The sequence below is a fragment of the Doryrhamphus excisus genome, linkage group LG22 (genome assembly GCF_037039965.1).
Source record: "Doryrhamphus excisus strain RoL-2023G ecotype Guam linkage group LG22, RoL_Dexc_Guam_v1.1, whole genome shotgun sequence".
Classification (NCBI taxonomy): Eukaryota; Metazoa; Chordata; class Actinopteri; order Syngnathiformes; family Syngnathidae; genus Doryrhamphus; species Doryrhamphus excisus.
The window spans coordinates 1,918,307-1,940,375 of record NC_136378.1 but is presented as its reverse complement, the minus strand read 5'-3'; the positions used below and the strand labels follow the sequence as shown (position 1 = coordinate 1,940,375).

The window sequence follows — 22,069 nt, the reverse complement described above, 5'->3', positions numbered from 1 at the left end:
ATGAAGTTCGGTCGCCAGGGGGTGGTGTAAGTACACGCAGACATTTAAATATAACGTGACGTCATATCACCCAGGCTTGTTCTGCCCACCTCCAGATAACATTCGTGCCGACATGGTCACCGTGTCTGCGTAAAGGATCATCACTCCGTGTTCGGTTTATTTAAGTGGGCTTCCTAAATCACTATTTACACGCTCTTCTCATTTGGATTTAGTTTTTAGCAGCGCTGTTGTTGTTTTTTTTTAGAATGAACCTGTGATGTTTTTTGGTGTCAGCATGGAACAAAGAAGAGCGAGACGCTGTTTGCTCGGCTTCGTGGCTGCGGTGCTTTTGTGCAGCGTGACTTCGGCGCAATTAAGATACTCCATCTCCGAGGAAGTGGATGAAGGAACTGTAGTTGGGAATGCTGCCAAAGACTTGGGATTGGATAGAAATCTGTTAAAAGAGCGCAAGTATCGGATTGTTTCCAGCACTGCTGAGCCTCTTTTCCGTGTGAGTCAGGCCGATGGCATCCTTTATGTCAGCAAGAAGATCGACAGAGAGAAGGAGTGTCCACAAAGCAGTACGTGTGTGATCAATCTGAAGACTGTGTTAGAAAACCCACTGGAGGTCCACTATGTTGGAGTGGAAGTACTGGATGTAAATGACCATTCTCCCAGTTTCCCAGAAGAAGAAACCACTCTAGATATTTCCGAATCGGTGTTCCCTGGAGCAAGATTTCAACTTAAGGCTTCTCAGGATGGAGATAGTGGCCAGTTTTCTGTTCAGCATTATAAACTGAGTGATAATGATTATTTCCGTTTGGAAGTCAAAGACAAAGGGAAAGATGGTAAAATTCCCATATTGGTTGTTAAAAAATCTTTAGACAGGGAAACAACAGGACATCTTTCATTAGTGTTGACTGCAGTAGATGGAGGGAAACCAGCCAAAACAGGTGAAATGACTATTTTAATAAATGTCTTAGACGTTAATGATAATGCTCCTGTTTTCGATAAAGATGTTTACTCTGTGTTGCTCAGTGAAAATACTCCATTAGGGACAACAGTCATACAAGTGAATGCAACTGATTTAGATGAAGGTTCTAACGGAGATGTAGTTTATTCTTTCAGCAAAAGTATGACTCATAATTTAATGGAATTATTTGATATAAAAGAAACAACAGGTGAAATTGTTGTGAAGGGCCCGATTGACTATGAAGAGAATGACATGTTTGAAATAGAAATCCAAGCATCGGATAAAGGTTTTGTACCCCTAACAACGGAAAAGAGTGTCATCATCAAGGTAGTCGACGTCAACGACAATGCACCCGAAATTGAAGTGACATCGTTTTCTAGTTCCATTCCTGAAGATTCCAGACCTGGAACTACAGTTGCTCTAATCAGTGTTAATGACCTGGACTCTGGTCTCAATGGCAAAGTGATTTGCTCCATAGGTGAGGATGTTCCTTTTGCTTTGTCACCATCATTACAAGACAAAATGTACTCTTTAGTGACCAAATCACCTCTGGACAGAGAGACAAGGTCCAAATATGATATTTTGGTAGTTGGAAAAGATGCTGGTCAGCCTGCACTCTCATCTGAAAAGACGATAAGTGTTGTTATTTCAGATGTCAATGATAATAGTCCAGAGTTTTCATTCAGTCCTTATACTTTCTATGTTACTGAGGGCAACAATGCAGGAGCCTCTGTCTTTTCTGTTAAAGCTTTTGATCGTGATGACAATGAGAATGCGGCCATTTCATATCATATTCTCAGAGATGGAAGAGAAGAAAATAAACTATCTTCGTTCCTCAGCATAAATTCAGAAACTGGACAAATATCAGCACTAAAAAGCTTTGACTTTGAGACGCTAAAAAGCTTCCAGTTCCAAGTGGTGGCCACAGACGCTGGAAGTCCTCCACTGAGCACCAACGTAACAGTGAAGGTGTTCATACTGGATCAGAACGACAACGCTCCGGTCATCCTGTATCCAGTCAGCTCCAACGGTTCCTCGGAAGGCGTGGAGGAGATTCCCCGCAATATGAAAGCAGGAGACTTGGTGACTAAAGTCCGAGCCTATGACGCTGATATCGGATATAACGGCTGGTTACTGTTTTCACTGCAGCAAGTCACTGACCACAGTGTCTTTACTTTGGACCGCTATACGGGCCAGATCAGAACACTTCGCTCATTGACAGAGACAGACGAGGCTGAGCATCAACTGCTCATACTGGTCAAAGACAATGGCAACGTTTCACTCTCAGCAACAGCTACTGTGACTGTCAAACTTGTGGAGCCCAAAGAGGCTTTTGCAGCTTCTGATGTCAAACGTGCAGCAGCAAAAGTGGACAAGGAGGAGGACGACAATGTGACTTTTTATCTCATCATCACTTTGGGCTCGGTCTCCCTCCTTTTTGTCATCAGCATCATCGTGCTGATCGCCATGCAGTGCTCCAAATCCACAGAGTACACTTCCAAATATCTCCAAGACACTAATTATGATGGGACACTGTGTCACAGCATCCAGTACAGATCAGGAGACAAACGCTACATGTTAGTTGGACCCAGAATGAGTATCGGTTCTACTGTGGTCCCGGGCAGCCACGCCAACACTCTGGTGCTCCCTGACAGGAGACTCGCCTCTTCTGGGGAGGTAAGAAACATTTCCAAATAGACTTCTAGATCAGTTGTGCTTTACGTTGTAGATTGAATAGAATATGCAGTGAAGTCACATTACAAATGAATATGATATTGTTTGTACATACTTGTGGACATGTGTTGGTAAAATTAACTTAGTTTGACCACATATATGGAAGAAGTGTTTCCTATATGTGTATAGAATTGGTCTCTCGGGGGAAAAAAAACATAGTGTAGTTAATTTTGTTGAGGGGAACAAGTTGCCATCACAGGAGATATGGTTTTAAAGGCTTCGTTGACCAATCATGGCATTTATGTGTCAATGGAAGGCCGAGGTTTCCTCTCCAGGTGATTCCATTGATGAGCTCTGGCCCTCAAATTGAAGAAACAACTGCTTTAGTTTCCACCTGGAAAGAAAACCTGCAGTGTCTGGGCCCTCCGTGGCAGAGATTTACACCCCTGATTCATGGAAAATGTGATATATTAGGCTATGAGGAGATGGTTGCTCTCCTTGGTGCTGAAAACTACACTTTGTGTTTTGTTTTCTGTGGCAGTATTCTGACCAACAAATGACCCTTTGCTGTTGACTCTGTAATAATTTATATAATAATATTTGTTTATTTAAAGATCCTACATGCAAAGATAAGAAAGCTCAGTGCTGTTATGTGTCTTCCACGCTAGGGGTCAGTGTAGTTTGACTTTCCTCGTCTGCCACTTAACCACAAGGGCTGTTTTCACTCAACCGCCCCCCTTGATTTTGTTCTTTCTCCGGTTCTCACTGCAGACCGGCGTTTATTCTAAGCGGATTCGGTTTTTTCGCATTTGCTTTCCACGAATATCATACATTTTGGACTATTACGCATCAGGACGCACTGTTTTTTTGTGGGATATTTCAAAGTGAGAGGATGATTATTTGTCATTTTCAAGGTATGGAACAAAGGAGATGTGGATCCCGATGGGGGCGACGCTGGTGGGTTGCTTGGTTGTTGCTTATTTTGTGGAATGGCTCGTCTGCACAGCTCAGATATTCCATATCAGAGGAAGTTGAAGTGGGGACGGTGGTCGGGAACGTAGCGAAGGACCTGGGCTTGGATAGGGGCTCGCTGAAAGGGCGAGGGTACCGCATCGTGGCCGGTAACACCGAACCCGATTTTGAAATGAACCAGGAGGACGGCGTCTTGTACGTGGCCAGGAGGATAGACCGAGAAGAGGCGTGTGAACGCGTTAGCCCGTGTGTGATCAAGCTAAAAACAGTGCTTGAAAATCCACTCGAGGTGCATTACGTCACTGTGGAAATATTAGACATAAACGACCACGCGCCTGCTTTTCCAGAAAAGGAAAAAAAGCTTGAAATATTCGAGTCTGCTTTGCCTGGTGCGCGCTTCCAGCTCCAAGCAGCGCGCGACCCGGACGTGGGCCAGCTTTCAATCCAGCAATATAAAGTCAGCCATAATGAATATTTTCGCATCGAGGTGAGGGACAGAGGAGAGGACCGTAAAGTGCCATTTTTAGTGCTGCTCAAGCAGTTGGACCGAGAGACGGCGGGGAGACACCGGCTCCGCCTCACGGCAACAGACGGTGGCAAACCGGCTAAGTCGGGCTCCATAGAAATAACCGTGGATGTCCTCGACGTGAACGATAACTCACCGGTGTTTGACAAGGAGCTTTATTCTGCCTCATTGAACGAAAATGTGGCTGTGGGCACCGTTGTTATTCAAGTGAACGCTACGGATTCAGACCAGGGTGCTAATAGTGAAATAGTGTATTCATTCGGTAAAGAGGTTGATTTAAAAGTGAAGGATCTTTTCAGTATCGACCCAATCACAGGTGAAATTCACGTAACAGGCCTCATTGATTATGAAGAAAGTAAAAGCTATGAAATTGATATCCAAGCATCTGATAAGGGACAAGTTCCTCTTACAGCTGACAAAAGTGTTGTGATAAATATTATTGATGTTAATGACAACGCCCCTGAGATAGAAGTGACGTCATTTTCTAACTCCATCAAGGAGGATGCAAAGATAGGAACCACTGTGGCCCTAATTAGTGTCAGCGACTTAGACTCTGGAATCAATGGTAAAGTACTCTGCGCCATTAAACAAGACGTTCCTTTTACCTTATCTCCATCTTTACAAGATAACATGTATGCTGTAGTCACAAAGTCCCAACTAGACCGAGAACACGTTACTCAGTACGAGGTCACCATTATCGCAAAGGACGCAAATGAGCCGGTGTTTTCTACAGAAAGGACCATCACTGTTGTTGTGTCTGATGTTAACGATAACAGTCCTGATTTTTCATCAAGTCCTTATACATTTTATATCCCGGAGAACAACACTCCGGGTGCCGCTGTGTTTTCTTTAAAAGCTTCAGATCGGGATGAAGGTGACAATGCAGTCATTGTGTATCATATTGTTAGAGAAGCAAGTACAGACACTAAATTGCTGTCATTTATAAACATCAACCCAGAAACTGGAGAAGTTATAGCACTAAAAAGCTTTGACTTTGAGACTCTAAAAAGCTTCCAGTTCCAAGTGGTGGCCACAGACGCTGGAAGTCCTCCACTGAGCAGCAACGTAACAGTGAAGGTGTTCATCCTGGATCAGAACGACAACGCTCCGGTCATCCTGTATCCAGTCAGCTCCAACGGTTCCTCGGAAGGCGTGGAGGAGATTCCCCGCAATATGAAAGCAGGAGACTTGGTGACTAAAGTCCGAGCCTATGACGCTGATATCGGATATAACGGCTGGTTACTGTTTTCACTGCAGCAAGTCACTGACCACAGTGTCTTTACTTTGGACCGCTATACGGGCCAGATCAGAACACTTCGCTCATTGACAGAGACAGACGAGGCTGAGCATCAACTGCTCATACTGGTCAAAGACAATGGCAACGTTTCACTCTCAGCAACAGCTACTGTGACTGTCAAACTTGTGGAGCCCAAAGAGGCTTTTGCAGCTTCTGATGTCAAACGTGCAGCAGCAAAAGTGGACAAGGAGGAGGACGACAATGTGACTTTTTATCTCATCATCACTTTGGGCTCGGTCTCCCTCCTTTTTGTCATCAGCATCATCGTGCTGATCGCCATGCAGTGCTCCAAATCCACAGAGTACACTTCCAAATATCTCCAAGACACTAATTATGATGGGACACTGTGTCACAGCATCCAGTACAGATCAGGAGACAAACGCTACATGTTGGTTGGACCCAGAATGAGTATCGGTTCTACTGTGGTCCCGGGCAGCCACGCCAACACTCTGGTGCTCCCTGACAGGAGACTCGCTTCTTCTGGGGAGGTAAGACAGTTTTTGAGATCATTGTGTCTTCTCTATAGTTGTCCATACTGTTTACGTCTGTTGAAGTGTTTTATTCTTGGTTCATTGACACTGACCATGATCCTGATTGTGTGTAGTTTAGCGGACTTTTTGTCTAGATTTAATACTTTAAAGCAAGAAGGTGTTTCATGTAGCAGTTACAGTCCATATACTCATGTTTTTCCGCTTCCATTTTCCACATTCTCCAGAGTATTCCAGCATATTCTTACAGCGTTTCCATCATTATATGATTTGATAAATGCCTGTAATGCTGCAAAAGCTCAGCAATACACTACTTATACTACTTATGTATTGCACTGCTTACTCCATCATAAACATTTAAGTAAAACATTGAAAACATATGCATGTGTTACTTCGGCATAGCTTATGAACCGAAAGCAGGAAGATTGGTGATATAATACTGAAAGTACGGTCGGATGCTGGTGCCCTCTAGGCAGCTGGAGGAACTCATTGCATAAAATCTTTTTAACGGTGGACCTAAACTATCTCAACCAAAGGATAATTAACATAAATGGCCCTGTTGTATTTAAAAGGGTGCATATGCTGTACTGAATGGGAAAAGTTGAAAATAGTTAATTTCCTTCCTGCAGGATGAGGCCAATTGCTGGACAGAACCGCTGTCCATGGTTCTGAATACTTATGCTGTTATTTCCTCATGTGTATTTAAACATACAGTAGAAAAAGTACTTTATTTGTGGTGTTTTTGCCTCACTTTATACACATACTTACTTCCATTTCATATGTCAGTTGCTTAGGAATGATATTTTAACTTAAGTCATGTAGTATTGCAGTGTGGTTGTTATTAATGTAGGAAATGGTTTCTATATTCGATACATTCTTAATCATTTTTGTTCTACACGTCGTGTAATGACGTTGCAGCCTTGATGTACTTGCAGTAAGCAAAGCTAACACAAGGTGTCGCTGTGATGGTAAAGGTGGGTTGACTCTGGTGTGGTCTGGTTCCTCCTCTTCATTCATTGCAGCCTGGTTCGTGTGAGCGTACCGTTGGCGTCACATTCGGCAGACTTCGGAACGCATTGCATTAGATATTATAACACCTTTGACATATTTTAGCACTTTTTGGCACAGTGTGCGCATTCTCCCGCTGCACTGTAATGCAATAGTTGTTCACGGCAAGCCGCGTGTAACGTGGATGTTGGGCGCCATGGAACAAAGAGGATGCGACGCCACACGGGCGGCTCGGCTGTGGGTCAGCTGCGTGCTTGCGGTGCTTTTGTGGAGCGTCACCTCGGCTCAGCTGAGATACTCCGTTTCAGAAGAAGTTAAGGAAGGAACTGTTGTCGGGAATATTGCAAAGGATTTGGGATTAGACAGGAGCTCGTTGAAAGAACGCAACTACCGGATCGTGTCGAGCGCCGCCCAGCCTCTCTTCCACCTCGGAGAGAACGACGGCATTCTGTACGTCAGCAGGAAGATTGACCGCGAGGAGGTATGCGAGAGGAGCTCCTCTTGTGTCATTAATCTGAAAACCGTGCTAGAAAAGCCACTGGAGGTGCATTATGTTGCTGTGGAAGTCGTGGACATTAATGATAATTCTCCCAGTTTTCCAGAAGAGACAAAAAGGTTGGAGATTCCCGAGTCTGTGTTACCGGGAATGCGTATTCCGCTTAAAGCTGCAAGAGATCCGGACAGTGGCCCCTTCTCTGTTCAGCACTACAGGCTTAGCACCAACGACCACTTCCGTTTGGAAATTAAAGATAAAGGAGATGATGAGAAAATGCCAATATTAATTGTGCAAAAATCTTTGGACAGGGAGGCAGCAGGAAGTCATTCACTAGTTCTGACAGCAGTGGATGGAGGAAAACCTCCAAAAACAGGTTCAATGAATATTTTAATAAATGTGTTAGATATTAACGATAATGCACCAGTTTTTTCTAAAGATTCTTATTCTGTGACACTTGATGAAAATGCTCCAATAGGTACAACCGTGATACAAGTAAATGCAACAGATTTGGATGAAGGTCCCAATGGGGATGTAATTTATTCCTTTAGTATTGGCGTGAGTCACAAATTATTAAAACTGTTTGATATCAATCATTCCACTGGTGCAATTACTGTAAAAGGAGTTATTGATTATGAGGACAAGGACAAATATGAGATTGAAATTTTAGCATCAGATAAAGGTTCTCTCACAACGGAAAAAAGCGTCATCATCAAGATAGTCGACGTCAACGACAATGCACCCGAAATTGAAGTGACATCGTTTTCTAGTTCCATTCCTGAAGATTCCAGACCTGGAACTACAGTTGCTCTAATCAGTGTGAATGACCTGGACTCTGGTCTCAATGGCAAAGTGATTTGCTCCATAGGTGAGGATGTTCCTTTTGCTTTGTCACCATCATTACAAGACAAAATGTACTCTTTAGTGACCAAATCACCTCTGGACAGAGAGACAAGGTCCAAATATGATATTTTGGTAGTTGGAAAAGATGCTGGTCAGCCTGCACTCTCATCTGAAAAGACGATAAGTGTTGTTATTTCAGATGTCAATGATAATAGTCCAGAGTTCTCATTCAGTCCTTATACTTTCTATGTTACTGAGGGCAACAATGCAGGAGCCTCTGTCTTTTCTGTTAAAGCTTTTGATCGTGATGACAATGAGAATGCGGCCATTTCATATCATATTCTCAGAGATGGAAGAGAAGAAAATAAACTATCTTCGTTCCTCAGCATAAATTCAGAAACCGGACAAATATCAGCGCTAAAAAGTTTTGACTTTGAGACTCTAAAAAGCTTCCAGTTCCAAGTGGTGGCCACAGACGCTGGAAGTCCTCCACTGAGCAGCAACGTAACAGTGAAGGTGTTCATCCTGGATCAGAACGACAACGCTCCGGTCATCCTGTATCCAGTCAGCTCCAACGGTTCCTCGGAAGGCGTGGAGGAGATTCCCCGCAATATGAAAGCAGGAGACTTGGTGACTAAAGTCCGAGCCTATGACGCTGATATCGGATATAACGGCTGGTTACTGTTTTCACTGCAGCAAGTCACTGACCACAGTGTCTTTACTTTGGACCGCTATACGGGCCAGATCAGAACACTTCGCTCATTGACAGAGACAGACGAGGCTGAGCATCAACTGCTCATACTGGTCAAAGACAATGGCAACGTTTCACTCTCAGCAACAGCTACTGTGACTGTCAAACTTGTGGAGCCCAAAGAGGCTTTTGCAGCTTCTGATGTCAAACGTGCAGCAGCAAAAGTGGACAAGGAGGAGGACGACAATGTGACTTTTTATCTCATCATCACTTTGGGCTCGGTCTCCCTCTTTTTTGTCATCAGCATCATCGTGCTGATCGCCATGCAGTGCTCCAAATCCACAGAGTACACTTCCAAATATCTCCAAGACACTAATTATGATGGGACACTGTGTCACAGCATCCAGTACAGATCAGGAGACAAACGCTACATGTTGGTTGGACCCAGAATGAGTATCGGTTCTACTGTGGTCCCGGCAAGCCACGCCAACACTCTGGTTCTCCCTGACAGGAGACTCGCTTCTTCTGGGGAGGTAAGACATATTCAAGTATTCTAAAGGGCATCTTTCAAATAATATCACATGTGGAAACCTATGTTCTGACATGTGATGCAAGCCTGTTGAAAAAAATATATTTTCAAAGTGTCCATGCAAATGTTACTTTAAGTTTTGAATACTCCAAGCATGAATTCTAAGTAAATAAAATGCTGAACTGGTTTGAAGCAGTAGGTAATGTTGCAGGATGGTTGTGTTTACAACAGACATACTGATGCTTTTAAATTAAATGGCGCTGCACAGTGTTTTCCTTTTGTTTAAACTTAAATTACCCTATTTTCTAATATTGTCTTGCACAGGAACTCTAGTCTGGGCTAAATGATTGCTGATCATTCTTCTGAAAGGGGTACCAAAATGTGACATAGCTAGCACATGTACAGAGCTGGATGGGCACTGCTTCAAACTATATGCGAGATGTAACTGTGTTCTCAAAGCATTGTTCCATATACACTTCACCTTCCATGGAAACATGATGTAAAAATACTTTCAAAAAGTGTATTGATGACAAAAATTCCACTGCTTACACGAAGGAGACTTAACATTTTGTCGGAGTTTGGATGTGGCAAAATGCGTTTGGTGCACAATGAGGTGCAGCTGAAACATCAGCTGCACAGTTTTGTATAATTTCTTTCGTTGTCTTTGTGACGTGCTTTTGTATGGCAAAAAATGGCAGTGCGCAAACGGGCTGATGTTGACATCGGATGGTATTTTATACACAAGAGACACAAAGCAAACAGACGAGATGAGAATGAGAATATGCAACCCTGTTTCCTTGAATGACTGTACCCTCGCTGGTACCCTTTTCAGGAGCGCCACCCCTCTGTAAGTGCTGTGTTGAATACCTAATGTCATGATGTGGTGGTAGTTATTTTGTGTGTACTATATGTTCTTGCTTGCATGGAAACTCCCAGCTGTGTAGAAAGTGTTTCACTTTGCAAATCACCATTTTCTCAGACAATTAGATCTTTTGTCACAATTCTATTTGGGATTAATGTCAGTTGGCAGCGTGCATTGTGGCAGTTGGTTTGTAAAAAGTTGAAGTTAAAATAAAATAATTATTTTTGTCCCACGAGGAAGTGGATATTTCGTCCATTGGGTCTGTTCAAAAAAAAAAAAAAAATAGAGTTGAAGTTACGTGCTTAGTTATCATCCCCATATTAGTTTCTCTATGTGTATTTGCTTACCTGTTACATGTTGTGCTGTCATTTAGCGTTCATAGGTAGCGTTCTGTCACATGACCCCTGTGTTCATTCCCCCATGTGACATATACTGTATGTTCAGTGATGGCTTATGCTTGCACCCTATGAGTATCATTGGCTTAACTTCGAGCTTGCGCGCTGCATTGACAGTAAAGTTTGATGTCAAGTCGCTGGCCGTAGAAAATGACTCGGCATGGCGCAAATGGCCCGCCAGCCGCAAGTTTGAGCCCACTCCTGCAAAGGAGTGCATTTTCTGTGGTTCTGCAGCTTGGTGTTATAATGGCGCTCAACAAGGGGGCGGTAAGACACAAGCTTGTTGTAGCATTTGGCCCCTCCCTCTGACAACAGTCTGCTCGAGTGCGCAGTCGCGTCAACACGTACGCGTATTGTTCCTCCTGCAAATACGAAATCATTGCTTTAGAAGGGTCACTTTTATGGAAACAAAGGACAGTGTTGGATTGTGTTTTTGCAAGGCAATTGTAATTCTTGTGACGGACAACTGATGTTCCCCGGCTTCACTATGGAACAAAGGAAACGCACGGGAATGACGCGGCGATGCTTGGCAGTGTGCGCAATGGTGTCTGCGCTTTTGTGGAGTGTGGCTTCAGCGCAGATTCGTTATTCCATCATGGAGGAAGTTGACGAAGGAGCAGTGGTGGGCAACATCGCTAAAGATCTCGGCCTGGATATCAGCACGTTGAAAGAGAGGAAATACCGGGTTGTGTCGAGCGCCGCGGAGCCTCTTTTCCACGTTAATGTGAAGGATGGCCTCCTCTACGTGAGCCGGAAGCTCGACAGAGAAGACGTGTGCGAGCTGAGCAGTGCGTGTCTTATAAATTTGAAAACCGTGCTAGAAAACCCGCTGGAGGTCCACTACGTTGGTGTGGAAATACTGGACGTGAATGACCACTCCCCCACCTTCCCAGAGAAAGAGAAGACGTTGGAGATTTCAGAGTCTGTGTTACCTGGAGCGCGTATTCAACTGAAAGCTGCCCGGGATCCGGACAGAGGAGATTTTTCTGTACAAAAGTACAAATTGAGTCAAAACGATCATTTTCGTTTAGAGGTGAAAGATAAAGGAGATGATGGTAAAATACCCATCTTGGTTGTGCAGAAATCTTTAGACAGGGAGGCTGCGGCGAGTCATGCATTAGTGCTGACTGCACTGGATGGAGGAAAACCTCCCAAAACAGGTGAAATGAATATTTTAATAAATGTTCTAGACATCAATGATAACGCGCCTGTTTTTTCTAATGATATTTACTCTGTGATGCTTGATGAAAATGCTCCAATAGGCACCACTGTTATACAAGTAAATGCTACTGATTTAGATGAAGGTCCTAATGGAGATGTAGTTTATTCATTTACTGACAGTATGCATCAAAAACTTTTAAACATGTTTGATATCATTCCATCAACGGGTGAAATTTTCGTAAAAGGCAACATAGACTACGAGGAGAAAACCAAATATGAGATTGAAATCCAAGCATCAGATAAAGCGATTGCTCCTCTAACAACGGAAAAAAGTGTCATCATCAAGATAGTCGACGTCAACGACAATGCACCCGAGATTGAAGTGACATCGTTTTCTAGTTCCATTCCTGAAGATTCCAGACCTGGAACTACAGTTGCTCTAATCAGTGTGAATGACCTGGACTCTGGTCTCAATGGCAAAGTGATTTGCTCCATAGGTGAGGATGTTCCTTTTGCTTTGTCACCATCATTACAAGACAAAATGTACTCTTTAGTGACCAAATCACCTCTGGACAGAGAGACAAGGTCCAAATATGATATTTTGGTAGTTGGAAAAGATGCTGGTCAGCCTGCACTCTCATCTGAAAAGACGATAAGTGTTGTTATTTCAGATGTCAATGATAATAGTCCAGAGTTCTCATTCAGTCCTTATACTTTCTATGTTACTGAGGGCAACAATGCAGGAGCCTCTGTCTTTTCTGTTAAAGCTTTTGATCGTGATGACAATGAGAATGCGGCCATTTCATATCATATTCTCAGAGATGGAAGAGAAGAAAATAAACTATCTTCGTTCCTCAGCATAAATTCAGAAACCGGACAAATATCAGCACTAAAAAGTTTTGACTTTGAGACTCTAAAAAGCTTCCAGTTCCAAGTGGTGGCCACAGACGCTGGAAGTCCTCCACTGAGCAGCAACGTAACAGTGAAGGTGTTCATCCTGGATCAGAACGACAACGCTCCGGTCATCCTGTATCCAGTCAGCTCCAATGGTTCCTCGGAAGGCGTGGAGGAGATTCCCCGCAATATGAAAGCAGGAGACTTGGTGACTAAAGTCCGAGCCTATGACGCTGATATCGGATATAACGGCTGGTTACTGTTTTCACTGCAGCAAGTCACTGACCACAGTGTCTTTACTTTGGACCGCTATACGGGCCAGATCAGAACACTTCGCTCATTGACAGAGACAGACGAGGCTGAGCATCAACTGCTCATACTGGTCAAAGACAATGGCAACGTTTCACTCTCAGCAACAGCTACTGTGACTGTCAAACTTGTGGAGCCCAAAGAGGCTTTTGCAGCTTCTGATGTCAAACGTGCAGCAGCAAAAGTGGACAAGGAGGAGGACGACAATGTGACTTTTTATCTCATCATCACTTTGGGCTCGGTCTCCCTCCTTTTTGTCATCAGCATCATCGTGCTGATCGCCATGCAGTGCTCCAAATCCACAGAGTACACTTCCAAATATCTCCAAGACACTAATTATGATGGGACACTGTGTCACAGCATCCAGTACAGATCAGGAGACAAACGCTACATGTTAGTTGGACCCAGAATGAGTATCGGTTCTACTGTGGTCCCGGGCAGCCATGCCAACACTCTGGTTCTCCCTGACAGGAGACTCGCTTCTTCTGGGGAGGTAAGACCTTCCATATAATTCATATTGTTTCATAATTACATAATGAAATGTATCTGCATGGTGTTTAGTACTTTGTAGCCCCAAAGTTATCCAATGTTGTCATGCACAGCAAGAGAATTGAAACCTTTAAAAATGAAGTCAGCTCGGATAGGCTCCAGCGTACCACTTCATCACAAGTGAGGATGAGCGGTATAGAAAATGGATGCAAGGACACTAGAAACAATTGTAATGTGATTCCTCCATTTTTGTCTCCTGTTTTTTTATATTGTAGGAAAATAATGCATTTTCATACAATATGAAATGAAACAAATGCAATATATTGATTCAAATGGTATATGTAATGGAGTATATAATGGTATAATGTATAAATGTCTTGTTGCATATGATTTTGAACATTCATAGCAGAGGTGACGTCATGTTGATGACTGAGCTAGTTAACTTCCAGTTCACATTATTTCATGGATTATGATTGTAATCTATACTTTTATAGTTTTTAAGCATTTTTAACAATCTTTTGAAGACTATTTAGGTATGATTACGTCATAAATATAACTCGTGGAGTGTAGTTTTGTTTGGGAAATGAGGCATTTCGGTTATAGATAAAACAGTACGTTATTGTGCATTGTGGGTTTTGTTCGCATGGTGTCACTGCTTGTGAAAGAAAAAGGTTTTTGGAACACGTCAGTGGATTGCTGCGCTTGCGCGTTCGTGCCCTCATGCTTTTGCATCGTTCGCTCTCCAGCTCACGTACATCTTCTCCATTGCTTGGTGGATTTATTCGTTTTCTGCAATTATTCAGATGCAATTTCCTGCATAAACTCCATTTTGGATATTTAACCGATCCAACATGGCTCAACGTGGACGCGCATTGTGGCCGAAGAGCTTGCTGCTTGTCATTTTTTGTTTGGATCTCATGTTCAATTCCACTACGGCTCAGCTCCGGTACTCCATCCCCGAAGAGGTGAACGATGGCGCGATTGTTGGGAATATTGCAAAGGATTTGGGATTGGATGCGAGTGGATTGAACGCGCGAGGAATCCGCGTCGTTTCCGGGCCCGCGGAACCTCTTTTCGTTTTAACGAACACCGGCATTTTGAGAGTCAAAAGGAAAATAGACAGAGAGGAGGTTTGTCAGCGTATGAGTACGTGTGTTGTCAACATCAAGATAGTCGTGGAGAACCCACTGGAGGTGCATTATGTCGGTATTGAGATCGTGGACGTGAACGACCACACTCCGGTCTTCCCAGACAACGTGACGCGTTTGGAGATCTCGGAATCTGCGCTACCTGGTGCGCGGTTTCAGCTGCAGAGCGCACACGACCCGGACAGCGACTTGTATTCTGTTCACTCGTATAAAATCAGTCAAAATGAGCATTTCCGGTTGGAGGTTAAAGACCGAGGAGAAGACGGCAAAATCCCTGTTTTGTTTTTGCATAAGGCGCTGGACAAAGAAAGTGCCGGAAGTCACAGGCTGCTGCTGACAGCAATTGATGGTGGAAAGCCTGCTAGGTCAGGAACCACGGAAATAATAATAAATGTTTTGGATGTAAACGATAATATGCCAGTTTTTACCTCGGATTCATATTCTGCAGTGCTTAAGGAAAATGCTCCAATTGGCACCACCGTACTGCAAGTGAACGCAACAGATTTAGATGATGGCTTAAATGGGGAGGTTGTATATTCATTTGGAAATAATGTTAATAATAAATTACGCAAGGTTTTTGAGGTCGATGCTGTTACAGGAGAAATTATAGTAAAAGGGCAAATCGATTTTGAAACAAAAGATAAATATGAACTCGATATTAAAGCCTCTGATAAAGGGCTAGCACCCCTAGAAACGGAAAAAAGTGTTATCGTAACTATAGTGGACTTAAACGACAACACACCCGATATCGAAGTGACGTCATTTTCAAGCGCAATCACAGAGGACTCCAAACCCGGAACAACCGTAGCATTGATCAGTGTAACGGATAAGGACTCGGGCATGAATGGAAAGGTCATGTGTCATGTCAGCGATGACATACCTTTCATGCTAACACCCGCTTTACAAGACAATATGTTCTCACTCGTTACTAAATCTCACCTGGATAGAGAACATCGGTCCAAGTATGATGTCACAATTGTGGCAAAAGACGCCGGTGAGCCGACTTTGTCCTCGCACAAAACAATCAGTGTGACCGTAGCGGATGTGAACGATAACAGTCCGGAGTTTTCAAGTAATCCGTATACTTTCTACGTCAATGAGAACAACGTAGCAGGGGCATTTTTGTTTTCCGTGAGCGCTCACGATCGCGATGAGGGGGATAATGCTCTTGTATCGTTTAACATTGTGAGACATGGAGATGAACATCAACTAGCCACATCATTTTTGAGCATAAATTCAGAAACCGGACAAATATCAGCGCTAAAAAGTTTTGACTTTGAGACGCTGAAAAGCTTCCAGTTCCAAGTGGTGGCCACAGACGCTGGAAGTCCTCCACTGAGCAGCAACGTGACCGTGAAGGTGTTCATACTGGATCAGAACGACAACGCTCCGGTCATCCTGTATCCAGTCAGCTCCAATGGTTCCTCGGAAGGCGTGGAGGAGATTCCCCGCAATATGAAAGCAGGAGACTTGGTGACTAAAGTCCGAGCCTATGACGCTGATATCGGATATAACGGCTGGTTACTGTTTTCACTGCAGCAAGTCACTGACCACAGTGTCTTTACTTTGGACCGCTATACGGGCCAGATCAGAACACTTCGCTCATTGACAGAGACAGACGAGGCTGAGCATCAACTGCTCATACTGGTCAAAGACAATGGCAACGTTTCACTCTCAGCAACAGCTACTGTGACTGTCAAACTTGTGGAGCCCAAAGAGGCTTTTGCAGCTTCTGATGTCAAACGTGCAGCAGCAAAAGTGGACAAGGAGGAGGACGACAATGTGACTTTTTATCTCATCATCACTTTGGGCTCGGTCTCCCTCCTTTTTGTCATCAGCATCATCGTGCTGATCGCCATGCAGTGCTCCAAATCCACAGAGTACACTTCCAAATATCTCCAAGACACTAATTATGATGGGACACTGTGTCACAGCATCCAGTACAGATCAGGAGACAAACGCTACATGTTAGTTGGACCCAGAATGAGTATCGGTTCTACTGTGGTCCCGGGCAGCCACGCCAACACTCTGGTGCTCCCTGACAGGAGACTCGCTTCTTCTGGGGAGGTAAGAAACATTTCCAAATAGACTGTTGTTGACTCTTGACTGTCCTTGTTTGTACATACTTGTGGACATGTGTTGGTAAAATTAACTTAGTTTGACCACATATATGGAAGAAGTGTTTCCTATATGCGCATACGTAGAATTGGTCTCTCGGGGAAAAAAAAAACATATAGTAGTTAATTTTGTTCAGGGGAACAAGTTGCCAACAGGAGATATGGTTTTAAAGGCTTCATTGACCAATCATGGCACCATTCACAGCATCCAGTACAGATCAGGAGACAAACGCTACATGTTAGTTGGACCCAGAATGAGTATCAGTTCTACTGTAGTCCCGGGAAGCCACGCCAACACTCTGGTTCTCCCTGACAGGAGACTCGCTTCTTCTGGGGAGGTAAGACCTTTCATGTGATGACAAGAACTACTTTAGCCATATTGTATACATATTTTCTATTGAAATCTCAGCATTGCAAATGTATATTTATGACGCCTTCTTCAATCCCATAATTCATATGATAGAGTCTGTATTGCTACAAGAGTGTTCAAGGTGTGCCCATGCATGCTAAAGCAGGTTACATTGACTGACGTATGAATGGCTGGAACTATGACAGGAAGAGAGGAGGGAGCCTGCAGCTGCGTTGCTGTGACTAACCATTCACCACCACCAGTCAGGTCATGTGACGATTGTCCTTTCTAACGTCAGCTTAGATTTTCTGTCAGCATTTATTCCACATTATGCTACTCTATGGCTTAATGTGCATTTATTTATGGAAAACTACTCTGACACGTCAAATGAACATGAATTTTTGTGAATGTCTAAATGTAGGTCATGTTCTATCACATGTGTGAAGGTCTGCATGGCCTCCTTCTGGACTGATTCCGTGTTGAATATTGTGTGTTGCTATGGGCAACACACAAGGAGATCCACCTATCGGAGTCCACGGACTAACACACGTTCAACAGTCTTAGCAACAGCAGAGCAAGATGGCGAGGGAGGGGTAGAGAGCAGAAGAGAAAAGGGGGGGAGGGGATGCGGCTCCGTATAGGCGACTCACAATATTTCATGAAAATGGGTTTATTTAGAAAGACGGCGATTATCGTCAACAAAATCCCCCACGTTAGATCAAACAGCAGATGGTGAAGATAAATAAACAATAGCAAAGGCTCTTAATTAGATATTTTATGGTATGGAGATAATCGTTTCTAACTAAAAAGTGGGTCAGCTTTAAAATCCATATATTGTGAATGCAAAACAAATGCATGCAATAATGTATGGAAGTTATTTGTATCCACCATGAAGCATATGAGTTCAAGCAGAGACACAGAGAAGCTTGTTGGGATCGGAGAGGGGGGGGCATGAATTTACTCTCATGTTGTTATTCATGGAAGGCGGCAGCCATTTTTTTTTTAAAAGAAGTACAAGCTTCTCTGCAGTTACTTTGCCCAGTTTGTCACACTAGTGTGTGGCTGGTCTGTATATTTAATGTGTGTGTGTTTGGGGGGGGGTGAGAGTGTGAGTGAGGCGTTATGTGTTACGCAGTGCAGCAGTGCTAAGCTGTGCCTGGACAGCAGATGCCCTATCGAGATTTGTTGATGTGATTAAAAATGAGTGCATCTAGCAAGTGTATGGTATGACCATGTTCCAGCGGTCCTTAATGCAATATACACTCTGGTGTGAACGGAGAAGAAATGCATTATGGATGAATTCAAATATGAGCTGTACAAAAAGTATGCATACTTCATATAATGGCATAATGACACACAATTTCTCTGTACTATAGACAAAATGGCCAACAACACCCCTCAGCTGAACACGCTTTGAGGCCAACGTATGGATCTGCTTTCTCCTTACACAGCATGCTACTAATAATCTATGCTACTAATAGTCAACAGTTCACTTACCTGTTCCCTTGGGGGGTTGAAAGGTGCACCCTGTATCCATCCTCTGTATGTCTGTTGCAATGACCATGTTGTCTGCAGGTGCGGTTCTCCTCCATACTCCATAGTTTGTCCCCTTGTTGTGTTCTGTGTCCATATTGCCATTGTAGCTTTGTGGAAAACTAAAAAAAAAATATATATATATTTTAAAATATTCACTCATTATGTACTATTCAAGCAGAAATTGACAGTTGATGCAAAATTCTGGCGGTGTACCAGCGAGGTCTGTAAGGTACTGTATATACTGGACTATAAGTCGCTCCGGAGTATAAGTCGCACAAGGCCAAAAATGCATAATTAGGTAGAAAAAAACACAAGTCGCATTTTTTCTGGGTAATTAATTTTCCAAACTACTTGACCAAAACAGACATTACGTCCTCTTGGAATGCAAGTTCTAACAACAAAATAATAGAGAATAGACTAAATAGGTGTAAGATATGCTAACACAATGCTTATTCAGCTACACAAAAAAATAAACATAACAGAAAAGGTGTCCAGTGTTTATGTAACATAAAAAGTTTTTTCATTTATAAGTCGCTCTGGAGTATAAGTCACAGGAACAGCCAACCTATGAAAAAAAAGTGTGACTTATAGTCCGGAAAATACAGTAATCCTATATGCAACATTTATATGCTGTATATAGTGCCTTTTTGGTTACCTATTGCTATTATTTGTGTATCTAAAAATTGCAAATCAATTTCCTTAGACACTGTGTTGTACATGGGAAGTACTTTGTTAACAATTATATACCAAAAATTTACTGTACTGCAATACAGCATGTCTGTAATGTGGGTATGCTGGAGCCTATCCCAGCTGTCTTCAGGCGAGAGAGGCGGGGTACACCCTGGACTGGTGGCCAGCCAATCACAGGGCACATATAAACAAACAACCATTCACACTATGGACAATTTGGAGTTTCTAATGAAGCTAACATGTTTTTGGAATGTGGGAGTAAAACCGGAGTACCCGGAGAAAACCCACACAGATTCCCAGGCAAAGAATCGAACCCTACATGCTAACCACTCGGGCAGGGTTTGTGTGCACTGAGCTGATGTGGGTGCTAAGATAAATCGACGATGAGCTTTAGTCGCCTACATGGATGGCAAGGCTGCATCTTCATCGCATGTTAATTAGGAGAAAAACTGTCTATAATTAACTAGCGCATATTATTAATACATTTTACTCGTGTGTGTGTGCAGTTTTGGCTGGGGGTGTGGCGGCTTGCTTCAGTGGCTTTGTCTGTCTGCATGCATCGGCTGGCCGGGCAGATCTGTGTAATTGTGTTTGCATGCTAAGTGCATGCTAAGCGTCTGCACTGAAATGATTGCAGTGATGTTTGTTGTCTTTTATAAGTCGATGAAAGACTCTTCCTCATTAAAACAGCCTCAGGTGTCATAAGGAGTCAAGTCAAGTATCAGTCGGTGGTCTATGGAATTGATATAGTGCATAAAAAAGAGTGAATAAAAATAAAAATTGCCATTTCTTATGACTTCCCGTACTGTGGTTTGTCATAAAATTGTCAGATTTTCCACATCTTCTTTTGCAGCTTCCTGCTCTGCCCCCGCACTCTTTTCTCCTTCCTCATCCTCCATGTTGGTATCATTCCCCTCCCCCCCAAAGTCAGCTCATGCCCTCCTTTTTGCGCTTTTATCTCAATGTCCTTGGGTATATACAGTACTATAACCCATGTACGCTACTGCTGTGTATCTCGGGCATTTTCCTTCCCTTCCGCAATCTCTATTCTGCCCCAAAGTGGAGACCCATGCGTGTGTAGCTCTGCACCATGCCTGTAGGGCTGCGGCTGCTGTGTGATGCTGCGTGATGCTGCGTGTGCTGTTGTGTGTCACTGGGGCACATGGCTTCAGCTTTGTCGGAGGAGAGTTCCTCTCACATTGGGGTCAGCGGCAACAGTGATGGTAATCTAATTTACACACGCAGTCGGGTACAACACAAACATCAAGTATCTTTGGGTCTTTGACACATGCACGCTCTCACACGCGCTTTCACTCACACATATGGGGCAGACATTTTGACCGGAATATCCAGTATTGAAGCGGGTTTGACAAAGAGAAGCCACGTAGTAGATTCCATTTCTATCCTTTGTAAGACGTCTTTGTTTGTCAATTAAGCCACTTAACTTGGTAGCCAAGGTAAAGTCTCTCATTTGTTGACATTGGACTTGTGCTCTATTGTTATTGTTTGTTAAGTAAAATAAATATTCCTTAAATGTCTTTTTATGATTGTATTTTTAAGTCATGCTTTACTGTATTTTTGTGATTTTTCCCTTAATGGCGTTGCTGCAGTATTACTGTCATTACAATCATATTTCATTATGGACCGACAATAATAAACAGACCTCTCTATTAATCAAAACAACAAATATTATGTCCATGATGGTCATATATCAGACACAGCGCTTATATGGGGTCTCTGGTGTACCTAATGTTGTGACTTTTAGGTGTATACATCACTTTAATTATGTGAACTAACTTAACTACAATGCACTACAACAGATTCTGCTGAGATGATATTACTTTGCAATCAGGGTACTCTTATTTAAAGTATGCTAGTTAACAAATAGGATACCGAGCTGTTTTTACCCTTACACTACTGCAGTTGTGTAGAATAGTAAATAACTTGCTGCACACTTTGATATGGGGGCTATTACACAAATTCTGTGTTTGTGCATACTGACTTAGCCTGTTTGCTCCGAGTTCTTTGCAGAATATTCAGGTGAAATATTTGTACGTCCCCAACCCCAAATGAACAAAAAGACTGTCAGACAGATCAATAGATAGATATACAGTAGATACTGCAGATGAATCACATCCTTGCACAAAGAAAAAAATGAATGAGGATATATCACCAAGTCATTACAGACAATGCTTTCAGCACCATGGATAGCGCTGCATGCAGCTGAACAAGCAAATTGAGAGTCAGTGGGCCAAAGCGAGCGAGGGAGGGCTGCACTCAAAGCTGGAGGCCAAGACTCCTTGGCCCCGGATCCTTTTGCTCCCGTCATTCGTCCCAGAACACGACAAGGCTGGTCCGGAGCCATGAGTGGCTTCCATGCGAGCCGGCCTCGTGCACGCTCGGCCGGAATATGGGTCAAACCTTATTCCTTTATGTGGCAATAAAAGGGCTGTTTGTTTTTTGTTGTTTTTTTAATGGTTTTTAATTTTTTTGAATGGTGCATCACTTCTTTTGCGTTTATGCTGAATATGACATGATTGTGTTTGACCTTTTCTTTCCTCTACTACTCCATCGTTATATAAGCCCTCAGTTTCATTGTGTCGCACTTCATTGACTCATGGCTCTGTGGATGAGTGCTGTAGTTTG

General features: G+C 43.2%; 1 protein-coding gene and 2 pseudogenes across 3 annotated transcripts in view; all 3 read left to right on the top strand.

Moving 5' to 3' along the window:
* Positions 1–21: 21 nt before the first annotated feature.
* Positions 22–22,069, top strand: part of LOC131110216 (protocadherin alpha-C2-like) — an 83,421-nt gene continuing 61,373 nt past the window's right edge. Inside the window, exon 1 of one of the 3 annotated variants that reach the window (XM_078788256.1) lies at positions 22–2,629. In XM_078788256.1, coding sequence (XP_078644382.1) covers positions 257–2,629 — 2,373 coding nt within the window. In that variant the 5' untranslated portion in view covers positions 22–256. Of the gene's footprint in view, positions 2,630–11,217; positions 13,588–14,393; positions 16,799–22,069 lie in introns of those variants that run through there. The other 2 variants (XM_058063091.2, XM_078788257.1) reach the window with 2 other exon arrangements.
* Positions 2,934–6,406, top strand: LOC131110219 (protocadherin alpha-3 pseudogene; annotated as a pseudogene).
* Positions 6,716–9,501, top strand: LOC144894650 (protocadherin alpha-8 pseudogene; annotated as a pseudogene).